Below are 11568 nucleotides of genomic sequence, written 5' to 3' on the forward strand. Positions count from 1 at the left end.
AGGAGGTAGTAGGGGCCTGAAGTGCCCCCAAGGCCCTGTGAGAAGGTAGGGGTTCTGTGGGCACAGTCGAGCTTGGTGCTGCACTTCGGGTGTGGTGGGGATTCTCCCAGCGGCTCACCCTGGGGCTGAGGCCGCAGGGAAGGGCCAGACCCAGTCGGTGGGAGGCAGGGCACTGGTGACCATGGCCGTGTGCAGGGGGCCGGGGCCGCTGCATCAAGCAGGGAGAGAACTGGTACAGTCCAACCGAGTTCGAGGCCATGGCCGGCCGGGCCAGCAGCAAGGACTGGAAACGCAGCATCCGCTACGCGGGGAGGCCCCTGCAGTGCCTCATCCAGGTGAGGCCGCCCGGGCAGGGCAGGGGTGTCCTGGGACCCCAAGGTGTGCAAGGCCGCCCCAACAAGATGTTTCTCACATTGCAGGATGGGATCCTGAACCCCCATGCAGCCTCCTGCACCTGTGCCGCCTGCTGCGACGACCTGACCCTGGTAGGTCCCGGGAGGAGAAGCGATGGGGCCAGGAGCACCGGGGGTCCCAGGAGGAGGAGCGATGGGGACCAGGAGCACCGGGGGTCCCGGGAGGAGGAGCGATGGGGCCAGGAGCACCGGGGGTCCCAGGAGGAGGAGCGAAGGAGGCCGACGAGCACCGGGGGTCCCGGGAGGAGGAGCGATGGGGGCCGGAGGAGCGAAGGGGGCCGATGAGCACCGGGGGTCCCAAGAGGTGGAGCGATGGGGACCAGGAGCACCGGGGGTCCCGGGAGGAGGAGCGAAGGAGGCCGACGAGCACCGGGGGTCCCAGGAGGAGGAGCGATGGGGCCAGGAGCACTGGGGGTCCCGGGAGGAGGAGCGAAGGGGGCCAGGAGCACCGGGGGTCCCGGGAGGAGGAGCGATGGGGACCAGGAGCACCGGGGGTCCCGGGAGGAGGAGCGAAGGAGGCCGACGAGCACCGGGGGTCCCGGGAGGAGGAGCGATGGGGCCAGGAGCACCGGGGGTCCCGGGAGGAGGAGCGAAGGAGGCCGACGAGCACCGGGGGTCTCAGGAGGAGGAGCGATGGGGACCAGGAGCACCGGGGGTCCCGGGAGGAGGAGCGAAGGAGGCCGACGAGCACCGGGGGTCCCGGGAGGAGGAGCGATGGGGCCAGGAGCACCGGGGGTCTCAGGAGGAGGAGCGATGGGGCCAGGAGCACCGGGGGTCCCGGGAGGAGGAGCAATGGGGACCAGGAGCACCGGGGGTCCCGGGAGGAGGACCTGCCGCCATTGTCCAGCTGCGCCATGTCTGCAGAGCGGACCGGTCAGGCTCTTTGTGCCTTACAAGAGGCGCAAGAAGGAGCACGAGCTGCCCAGCACCCCAGTCAAGAAGGACCCGGCGAAGAACATTGCACTGCTGCCTGCCACCGCGGCCACCACCTGTGAGTCCCCATCCCGCCAGGGCCCAGCGGCTGGGGCACACGTGGGCTGATACCCAGGTACTGGCCTGCTGGGACCTGTTGCATGGGCGATGCCTGGGCCTGCAGGATGTGTCCATTCCCCAGGGACGGCGGATCACTGCCCTGACGCCCACAGCGGCCGGAGCTGGGCCAGGAGCTCCATCCGGGTCTCCCATGTGGGTGTAGTAGGGCCCCAGGCACAGTAGCCAGCTCACTGCTGGACAACCAGGCGGTGTCGTGAGGGCATGCGTGGGGCCTGTGCCGCGGGTCTGGCTCACCCATGGGCACTTCACTTCTGCCCCGCCAGTCACCGTCACGTCCTCAGGCCAGATCACTACCTCTGGGGCCCTGACCTTCGACCGGGCATCCACCGTGGAGGCCACGGCCGTCATATCAGAGAGCCCAGCCCAGGGCGACGTCTTCGCGGGAGCCACAGGTGGGTCTGCTGGCCCGTGGAGCACCGCGCGGGGGTGGGGCCAGGGGCCCTGGCAGCTGTGAGGGCGGAGCGGACAGTGGGGCTGGCGTCTGTCCCGCCCGCCGCCTCGTCTTGTCTCTGCAGTGCAGGAGGCGGGGGTGCAGCCGCCGTGCAGGGTGGGCCACCCTGAGCCGCACTACCCCAGCTACCAGGACAGCTGCCAGATGGCGCCGTTCCCCGAGGCTGCACTGCCAACCTCACACCCCAAGATAGGTGAGTGGGAGGCCCGTCTACTCCCCGGGAGCCAGGGGGAGGGGCGCCGGGGCGGGGCAGTGCTGCGACCCCCTGGCTTGTTGCAGTGCTGACGTCGCTGCCCGCGCTGGCCGTGCCCCCGTCCACGCCCACGAAGGCTGTGCCGCCTGCCGTGGTGAACGGGCTCGAGGCGTCGGAGCCGCGCAGCTGGGTGTACCTGGAGGAGATGGTGAACTCGCTGCTGAGCACGGCGCAGCAGCTGAAGGCGCTGCTGGAGCAGGCGCGCCAGGCCAGCTCGTACCGCGAGGCCCGGCTGCAGGCGGACGCAGAGCGCAAGGAGGTGGGCCCGGGAGGAGGGGATCGCAGGATTGACGGATTGCTTGACGTGAAGGGCAGGGCCAGGGAGGGAGAAGAACGTGCTGTGTCGGGAGAGCTGCTCCTGGGTCTCCCACGCGGGTGCAGGGTCCCCAGGCCTGGGGCTGTCCTCCGTGGCTTTCCCAGGCCACACGGTGCTGGGTGCAAGAGGAGCAGCCGGAACTTGGACTGCTGTGGCTGGTGATGGGTTCAGCCTAGAACCCTGGGGTGTCAGGGGAGAAGAGGGGGCGCTTGCTGGGGGTGCAGGAAAGAGAGTGGGAGCTGGCAGCTTAGCTGCTGTTCCTGTCAGCCACGATGCCCCAGGGTGGGGGACACAGAGCTGCCCGTGCTTGTCTGTCTGTCCCTCTGTGGCTCGGGAAAGGTAAGAGGGCAGAAGCGGAAACCCCTCAGCTCCCAGTCTGCGTTCCCGGCATAACTACCCTTGTCAAAGGCTGGCAGGGTGCGCCTTCCCTGGCAGCCCCTTCTGTGCCGCCTGGGCACCAGTGCTGACCCGAAAGCCCCAGCCAGCCCATGCGGGACCCTCTTCGAGCGGGACGTGGGCTGTGACTGCTAAGTTCGTTTGCAGAGCAAGCTCAGCAGGGCTGGCCGGCCTCCCCCAGTGGGTAAGGCGTGCCCCTTGCAGGTTCCAGCTGCTGCGGCCAGCTGAAAAATGAACCTGCAGATGGAAGGTTCTCTGTCTCCCTCTCTGTCTCTCCCTTCTCTCTCTCTGCATTCAGTTGGCCTTCACAGCGCAGCAGGTGGCCTGGCTGCAGTGTCCTCTCTAGGTCACCTCCACGGCCGCCCCAGGCAGGGACCAGCAGGAGCGACTGAGCAGCCCAGGCCTTGGGCGGCTTCCAGGCCAGCCCGGGGTTGCTCCCTGCCCCTGTGCGAGCAGTTCCTCCCTGTTCATTCCTAGTCCCTCAGGTGGGGTTCCCCTTAGTGGGAGGGAAGAAGTGGGGTAACAGCCCCCCAGCTGGATGCAGTGAGAGCTGCTGGGGGTCCAGCCAGACTCCCGGAGGCTCTGCCAGTGCTAGCTGCGGACATCGTCAGAAGGTTTTCTTTATTTGTGTTGATCTGTAAAGCAGAGAGCTAGACAGAGTTTAGGCTCACAGCTGCCAGCCTTGGCCAGGCTGGAGCCAAGGGCTTCTTCCGGGTCCCCCCGTTGGTGCAGGGCCCCAGGCACGTGGGCCGTCCTCTGCTCCTTTCTTAGGCCACAAAAGGGGGCAGGATGGGAAGGGGGGCCCGCGTGGGATGTGGCATTGCTGGGGCCCATGCTTACGTACCCATGCCGCCTTTATCTGGGTACACGGGTGCAGGTGGGACTCCGAGCTCAGGCCCTGCCCTGGCCCACGCAGTCCTGCCAGCATACACAGTGTGTGCTGGACACAGGTGTGCCCCACAGCTGGCACAGCAGGGTCCTTGGGGTGGTGCAGGAGGGAGGCTGGGGCCAGGTGGGACATGTACATGGAGGGCCCACTGACTGGACGCTGGCTGTTTGTGGTGTCCCTGGGTTGTCCTGGGCATAGCACAGGGGGCTGGCAGTGGGCAGGCAGGGTTTGGCACAGGGGCTGGATTTACTGCAAACACAAGTTTTGCCCTGGCCACTGGCCCTGCGCTAGACCGCAGCCCCGTGCCTGCTACCTGCGCAGGCACTTCCTGCTTCCTGAGGGCTTGGCGGTGGAGCTGGCAGCTGTCACCCAGTGACCCGACCACATGAGGGTCACCTGCACAGCTTCCAGTCAAGTGAAGGGGACGGGGCTCACCTAGCTCTGCCCCCCCCACAGGGTCCTGTGCTCTTGCTAGTGGGGGCCTCGGGGTGCTGGGTGTCTGGAGCCCAAGCTGCTGGGAGGGCGCGGGTATGTCACCGGGCCCCGTGGGGCCACATGGCTGACCGCTGTCCGTGTCCTGCAGCAGTCCTGTGCCAACTGCGGCCGGGAGGCCCTGAGCGAGTGCACTGGCTGCCACAAGGCCAACTACTGCTCCACATTCTGCCAGCGCAAGGTAGCCCTGCCCAGGTCCCGTGAGCCCCCCTGACCCCTGACCCCGGCCGGCCAGGGATTCCCCAGTGCCCATGCTACCTTCCCCTGCAGGATTGGAAGGACCACCAGCACCTGTGCGGGCAGTCCGCGGCCGTGGCTGTGCAGGCGGGCGAGGTGCACGTGGCTGAAGGCGCCATCGAGAAGGTCCCGGTGTGAGGGTCGTGGGGGGCGGATGCCAACCCTGCCGCCCCCACCCACTGCCCGGGGTGTGCCTGTGCAGCATGAGTGGACACGCGCCTCCCCTGTCAATAAACTGTAAATATGGTCGTCCCTCGCTGTGTCTGAGGAGGGGGCGGGGTGGGCCGGCCCTCCCACACCTGCTGTGCCTGCACCTGCAGCCAGGTCTCTGGTGGGAGCAGGGGGAAGTGCTACCTTCTGGAAGCCCCTTTGGTTTCAGAAATGCCTTCAGGAGCCAGACTGGGTACCCTTGAGATGCTAGACTGAGCCAGGGCTGTGCACACCAGGGCTGGGGCTGACACACCAGGGCTGGGGCTGTGCACACCAGGGTTGGGCTGACACACCAGGGCTGGGGCTGTGCACACCAGGGCTGGGGCTGTGCACACCAGGGCTGGGGCTGACACACCAGAGCTGGGGCTGACACACCAGGGCTGGGGCTCACACACCAGGGCTGGGGCTCACACACCAGGGCTGGGGCTGACACACCAGGGCAGGGGCTCACACACCAGGGCTGGGGCTGTGCACACCAGGGCTGGGGCTCACACACCAGGGCTGGGGCTGTGCACACCAGGGCTGGGAGTGTGCACACCAGGGCTGGGAGTGTGCACACCAGGGCTGGGGCTGACACACCAGGGCTGGGGCTGACACACCAGGGCTGGGGCTCACACACCAGGGCTGGGGCTGACACACCAGGGCAGGGGCTCACACACCAGGGCTGGGGCTGTGCACACCAGGGCTGGGGCTCACACACCAGGGCTGGGGCTCACACACCAGGGCTGGGGCTGTGCACACCAGGGCTGGGGCTGTGCACACCAGGGCTGGGAGTGTGCACACCAGGGCTGGGGCTCACACACCAGGGTTGGGGCTGACACACCAGGGTTGGGGCTTGTACTCCAGCTCCCTCCTGTACCTGCCTGCTGCTTTGTCCCGTCCTCTCATGGAGCCCATTCTGCCTGTGCCCCAGCTGATGAAACTACTTCTTTAGTTCTCAGATTCACTTGTAAAGCTGTTCCACTACATGGCTCACCAAACACCCCCTTCCCGCTGCTGTGGTGTCCCTGCTCCTGGGGCGGGGTGGGAGACTGGGCGGGGGCCAGAAGAGGGCCCATCCGGCCTCTGGAGGGCCCCTGTGCCTGGGGCAGCCTGCAGGGGTCAGCACTGCCTCTGGGTGGTCTGAGAGGTCAGCTCAGCCATGCTGTCAGCCAACCCCGACCCTGGGCCCTTGTCCTGGATGAGGCCTCCAGCCTGCAGTTGGCAAGGACATCACCTTGAAGCAGGTGCCAGGACAGGTTTGGGGGGAGCCCACCACACCAGGCAGGACACCAAACCCCAGATCAGAAAGAGATGGACTTCAGGATTCCACTCCTGAAAGCCTAACCAACAGTCCTGCCCCTGCCTGTTCACTCCCAGGTGCGCCTGCCAGCCAGGTCTGGGCCAGGAGCTGGGAACTGTCCCTGCTGCCCAGGGACACTAATGGGGCACCCAGGGGCAGGGGGTGGCAGGTGGACAGGAAGCCGAGCCTTGACGTGGTTGTGATGTCGGTTAAGGAGGCAGGGCTTCCATGCTGGTGTTCTGTTTGACCCATTTTATTGGAAAGGCAGAGAGCTTCATGCCGTTCACCAGCGGGGCTGGTGGGGAGCCAGGAGCCTCAGGGGTCTCACGGTGTCCCACGTGGGTGTAAGGCCCAGACGTGGGCAGTCCTCAGCTGCCTCCCAGGACATCAACAGAGAGCTGGGTTTTGAAGTGGAGCAGCCAGGACTGAATCTGCACCCCAAGAGCCTGGGCATGGGCTAGGGTGCGCTTTCCAACCTAGGGCCAGCCACGGTCCCCTCCGTGCCAGATTCAGGCAGGCACCAGCGTCAGGGCGCTTGGACTTCAGCAGCAGGGGCGCAGCGCCCTGCGAAAGACGCCCCGAAACTCAGCGTTGAAGACGGTGTAGATGAGTGGGTTGAGGGCGCTGTTGACGTAGCCCAGCCAGGTGACGGCACTGACGAGCCGCGGGGGCACGGGGCAGGCGGGACACAGCGCTCGCGTGATGTGCACCACGAAGAAGGGCGTCCAACACACCAGGAAGGCCCCTGCGGGAGCGCAGAGCCGGTCGGCTTCCGCCAGAGCCACCGCCCCCTGTCCCCGGACCCGCCCCGGGGCCCACACGCACCGACCACCACCGGCAGGACTCTCATGGCTTTGCGCTCGCGGCCCGGGATCTTGGCGCGCCTCCTCCCGCGCGCCTGCGGCGGGGGCGGCGGCTCGGGGGCTGGGGCCGCGACGCCGGCGTCCGGGGGCGCGCAGTAGGGGCAGCAGGGGCCCTCGGGGAGGCTGGACCCGGGCGCGAGCAGTCCGGGGCCGCTGGGCCGGCGGGGCGTGCGGCCGTGCAGCTTGGCGCGCCGGGCCTCCTCCCAGCGACGCAGGCCCCGGAACGTGGCCCAGTAGAGCAGCAGCATGAGCGGGCAGGGCAGGAAGAAGGAGCACACGGACGAATAGACCACGTAGTCGCTGTCCTCCAGACGGCACACGGCAGGGTCGCGACCGCGCACGTCGTTGAGGCCGCACAGCACCGGCGCGGCCACAGCGGCCGACAGCAGCCACGTGGCGCCGATGAGCACCAGCGGGCGCCGGGCTCCGCCCTGGCTGTTATAATGCAGCGGCAGGGCTACGGCCACAAACCTGCGGGCGTGCAGCGGGTGAGGACGGTGAGGACGCGAGACCCGGAGAGGGCGCACCATACGAAGAGGGTGAGGGCTGGTCCGGGAGGGAGCGTGCAGCGCAGTGAGGACGCGTGACCCGCAGAAGAAACGCGGCGGGGTGAGAGTGGCCAGCCAGCACGGTCAGGGCACCGGGCCGGTGGGGATGCGCACACGACGCAGGGAGGGCACGCAGCCCACCTGTCCACGCTGATGGCACATAGGTTGAAGATGGAGGCGGTGCACAGCATGACGTCCATGGCCATGAGTACGTCGCACAACCGGGGGCTCAACAGCCACGCGCCGCCCTGCACCTGGTAAACACAGCACTGCGTGTGGCCGGGGTGTTCCCAGCCGGCCCAGGTCCTCCGCCTAAGCTGGGCGCGCAGAGGCCAGGGGGAGGGGCACAGAAGGAAGACCCCTCTCCCAAACTCCCCCTTCCCTCGTCACAGGGTGGGTCCAAACCCGCCGGCCCGGAACGGGGCACCTGGAGCGCCAGGGCCTGTGTGGGTGACGGTGAGAGGTGTGGCTGAAGTGGAGGTGCGACAGGGCTGGTGCCCCTATAGTGGGTGCAGGCAGGACGTGGGATGCCCGTCTCCAAGGGCAGGGAAAAGCCAGCCGCCCCCTCCCTCCGAAATCCCTCCCCGCCGATTTGGGACAATTAGCAGCTTAAGCGTGACGTCACCGTGATGGGGGGCGGCAGAGGTCGTGCGTGTTTCCCCGCTGCCCAGCCGCCCCTCCCCCGCCGGCCAGGTCGCCGCGTCTCCGGGCCTAAGCCGCTTTTCTCCGGCGGACTCGGAGCAGAAACCCCAACACCAGCCGGGACGCCTACCCGGCCGGTCCCAGGGCTCCCCTCCGTCCGTGCGCAGCGCGGGTCCAGTCGGGCGCGAGATGACCCGTGCCTGGGTACCGGAGGCGTCCCATTTGCTGTCCGGGCTCCCCTAGCAAAGTCGCCTAAACTTGGCGTTGCTGGGTCGGCCGAGGCGCGGGGCGGGGCGGGGCCGACGGGGAGGACGCGCGGTGCGGCGCGAGCTCACCTCCGAATACACGAAGAGTGGCAGTACCAGCAGGGCGAGCAGCAGGTCGGCGGCCGCCAGGCTCACGATGAAGTAGTTGGTGGGCGTCTGCAAGGCGCGCTCGACCGCCACACTGGCGCACACCAGCGAGTTCCCCGCCAGCACGGTGCCGATGAGCAGCACGCCCCCCGCCAGCGCCGCCGCGCCCCCAGGCCCCAGCCCGGGCGCACGTCCCGCCGCCAGCCCGCCCGCGTCCGCCGCGCTGCGGTTGCCCATGGCGCGCCCGGGCGGGCGCCAGCACCGCGGCCAGCGGCCAGCGCGCTCAGCGGCCAGCGCGCTCAGCGGCCAGCGCGGCGTCCGCGAGCCCCGCCCCGCCGGGCCCTCGTCCCGCCCTGCCCCGCCCCCCGCCTCGGGGCCGGTGCTGGGGCGGCCACCCGGACCCTCGCTGGGCGGAGAGCGACGGGCGCAGCCGCGGTGCTGCCGGAGGCCGGAGCCCAGCCCGACTGTTGGTGCACACGCCGGCGGCATCCGCGTCCAGGGCACCTTGGCAGTGCCCGGGCAGCCCGACCGCACAGCCCCGGGGGCGGCGGGTGAAACCGGCGGGGCCCTCTCCGAAGCGCAGGGGAGGCGCGTGCAGGTGGGCACCGCAGGCTGAGGTCGCGGCTCCTCACCTGGGGCGGGTCCAGCCCTGACACTGCACATGTCCTACCCCCAGGTGTCCAGCTGCCTGACCCTGTGATGGCAGCCAGGCTGGACGGGACCCGAAGGGTCAGATATGGGGTCCCCACAGGCAGGCGTCCGATGTGGACGTTGGATCGAGTCCCCGCTGCTCCACTTCCCATTCAGCTCCCTGCTTGTGCCCTGGGAAAGTAGCGGAGGACGGCCCAAAGTCTTGGGATCCTGCACCAACGTGGGAGACCCAGATGAGGCTCCTGGCTCCTGGCTTCAGATCAGCGTAGCTCCGGCCGTTATGGTCACTTGGGGAGTGAATCAGCAGACAGAAAACCTTACTGTCTCTCCTAATCTCTGTATATCTGCCTTTCCAATCAAAACAAATCTTTTTTTAAAAAGATTTATTTATTTTTATTGGAAAGGCAGATATACAGAGAGGAGGTGAGACAGGGAGGAAGATCTTCTACACGATGGTTCACTCCCCAAGTGACCGCAACGGCCGGAGCTACGCTGATCTGAAGCCAGGAGCCAGGAGCCTCATCTGGGTCTCCCATGTTGGTGCAGGGTCCCAAGGCTTTGGACTGTCCTCGACTGCTTTCCCAGGCCATAAGCAGGGAGCTGGATGGGAAACGGGCCGCCGGGATTAGAACCGGCGCCCATATGGGAACCCCGGGCACGTGCAAGGCCAGGACCTTAACCACTATGCTATCGCGCCAGGCCCAAAATAAATCTTTAAAAAGAAACAAAGAAAAGGGGCTCGGCAGCGTGGCCTAGTGGCTAAGGTCCTTGCCTTGATCCCATATGGCTGCTGGTTCTAATCCCGGCAGCTCCACTTCCTCTCTGTCTCTCCTCCTCTCAGTATATCTGACTTTGTAATAAAAATAAAACAAATCTTAAAAAAAAATAAAAATAAAATAAAAATAAATGGCTATTTAAAAAAAAAAAAGAAAGAAAAAATAAATAAATGCACACCACACCCAAGAGATTTGTATGATTATGGTCAATCAAGTGTTTAAATAAAAAAGTTGAAATTTCGACATTAATCATGCATTTTTATTTGAAAGACAGGAAGAACGAGAGAGTGAAGGATTCTATGCGTTCGCTCACCCCCCAAATCCCCAGAAAAATCCGACCCAGTTAGGCCCAAGTCTGCAGATCCACCGGGTCTCCGACCTGTGCGGGTTCCGCGCTGAGGCCGGCTCAGCACAGCGTGGAACTCTGGGCCGGGGTGTCTGCCCACTGCCCCGTGCCCCGGCTGCGTCTCCCGCGCCCTGGAGGCCTCCAGCCAGGCTGTCCACTCCGGACCCAGGGGCGCCGCTGCGGCGCGGGAGGCCCGGGCGACAGCTGTTGGGGCGGCCCCGACCCGGTGGAGATGGATAGGGCGCGGCCAGGCCCGGGGCGCCCCCCGCCCGCCCCCGGCGCCGCTATAAAGGGGCCGCGGCCGGAGCCTCTCCCCGTCTGCGCCCCCGCCATGGCACGCCCCTTCCCGTTGATGCTGCTGCTGTTACTGGCGGGCTGCACCGCGCGCCCCGCGCCCCCCGCCGGCTCCAGGGGCGTCCCCCCGCCCAGGGCCCCGCGACATTCGGACGGGACCCTGACGAGCGAGCTGAGCCGCCTGCGGGACCGCGCGCGGCTGCAGCGGCTGCTGCAGGGCTTGCTGGGCAAGCGCAGGTGAGCGGCGGGCAGGCAAGCGGCGGGACCCCCGCTAGGCGAGCTCTGACTCGGGTGGGGGACAGCCAGCAGGACCCCACGGACGACCCCGCTTCCTGGCCCAGGCCCTGGACGGGCCGGCTCTGTCCGATGTGGCCGCTCCACCCGCCTGCGAGCCCGGTGAGTACTCCGCTCCCTTGACCCTGGGGACTCTGCGGGTCCACCTTCAAGGCCAGGTCCCTAAGCTGCCCTTCTCCGCAGGAGGGCCCCGGGCGTCCCCTGCACCCCGCCCTGCCGCGCCCTGGGCAGAGGTGTGGGGTCCAAGCTTCAGAGCCAGTGAATGAAAAGACCCAAGCCACGCGGTCCCAGGAATGATGACCTTGGAGGAGGAAGGACCCCAACCCAACCGGATACAGGGGGTGGTGGGAAGGGTTGTGTTTGGCATCAATAAAGGCACGGCTGAACCCCTGGCCCTGAGCACCTGTGGCTGCGTGTGGGGCAGGCACGGGCCTGCAGGGTAGTGCCCACAAACTGTCCTTTATCTCTGGGTGGCCATCGCTGGCTCATTCTCCAGGTACCCTCCCATCACCCTCTGATCACCCAGACCAGCCCCACCCTGGACACCCCAACTCCTGCCCCCAGGGTCAGGAGGCAGTGTGGGCAGAGAGGAGGGGTCACCCAGGTCTGTTTGGGGCTGGCCTGGACCGGCTGGGGTTGCAGGTGGCCAGGGGCACCTTGAGGGCTGCGAGGTACATCCTGTCCTTGGCAGAAACTGTGTGGGAAGGGGCAGTCCCCAGCCCTTCTGCCCTGGTCCCACCCTGGCCTCACCTGGCTGCCTGGGGGTGGGAGCCAAGGAAAAGGCTGGGGCAATGGGGTCCCTTGCTGAG

At 67.0% G+C, this 11568-nt stretch overlaps 3 protein-coding genes across 5 annotated transcripts in view; 2 read left to right on the plus strand and 1 right to left on the minus strand.

Moving 5' to 3' along the window:
• The window catches only part of LOC101520149 (DEAF1 transcription factor), a 59294-nt gene that overhangs the window by 4009 nt on the left and 43717 nt on the right, over window positions 1-11568 (plus strand). For 2 of the 3 annotated variants that reach the window (XM_058659604.1, XM_058659606.1), the window contains exons 5-12: window positions 196-335; window positions 420-485; window positions 1278-1404; window positions 1730-1858; window positions 1982-2110; window positions 2197-2429; window positions 4355-4444; window positions 4534-4642. In XM_058659604.1, coding sequence (XP_058515587.1) covers window positions 196-335; window positions 420-485; window positions 1278-1404; window positions 1730-1858; window positions 1982-2110; window positions 2197-2429; window positions 4355-4444; window positions 4534-4638 — 1019 coding nt within the window. In that variant the 3' untranslated portion in view covers window positions 4639-4642. The remainder of the gene's footprint in view (window positions 1-195; window positions 336-419; window positions 486-1277; window positions 1405-1729; window positions 1859-1981; window positions 2111-2196; window positions 2430-4354; window positions 4445-4533; window positions 4643-11568) is intronic. The other variant, XM_058659605.1, reaches the window with a different exon arrangement.
• LOC131478946 (D(4) dopamine receptor-like) lies at window positions 6535-8679 on the minus strand. Its single transcript, XM_058659620.1, has 4 exons — window positions 8381-8679; window positions 7545-7657; window positions 6818-7326; window positions 6535-6737 (listed from the first exon to the last, which is right to left on the minus strand). Exons 1-4 carry the CDS (start codon window positions 8633-8635, stop codon window positions 6535-6537), a joined length of 1080 nt encoding a protein of 359 aa, XP_058515603.1. The 5' UTR covers window positions 8636-8679.
• On the plus strand, window positions 10503-11426 carry LOC118760747 (secretin). The gene is made up of 3 exons (XM_058659619.1): window positions 10503-10702; window positions 10768-10861; window positions 10943-11426. Exons 1-3 carry the CDS (start codon window positions 10503-10505, stop codon window positions 11054-11056), a joined length of 408 nt encoding a protein of 135 aa, XP_058515602.1. The 3' UTR covers window positions 11057-11426.

This window comes from Ochotona princeps, unplaced genomic scaffold, assembly GCF_030435755.1.
Source record: "Ochotona princeps isolate mOchPri1 unplaced genomic scaffold, mOchPri1.hap1 HAP1_SCAFFOLD_148, whole genome shotgun sequence".
NCBI classification, from domain to species: Eukaryota; Metazoa; Chordata; class Mammalia; order Lagomorpha; family Ochotonidae; genus Ochotona; species Ochotona princeps.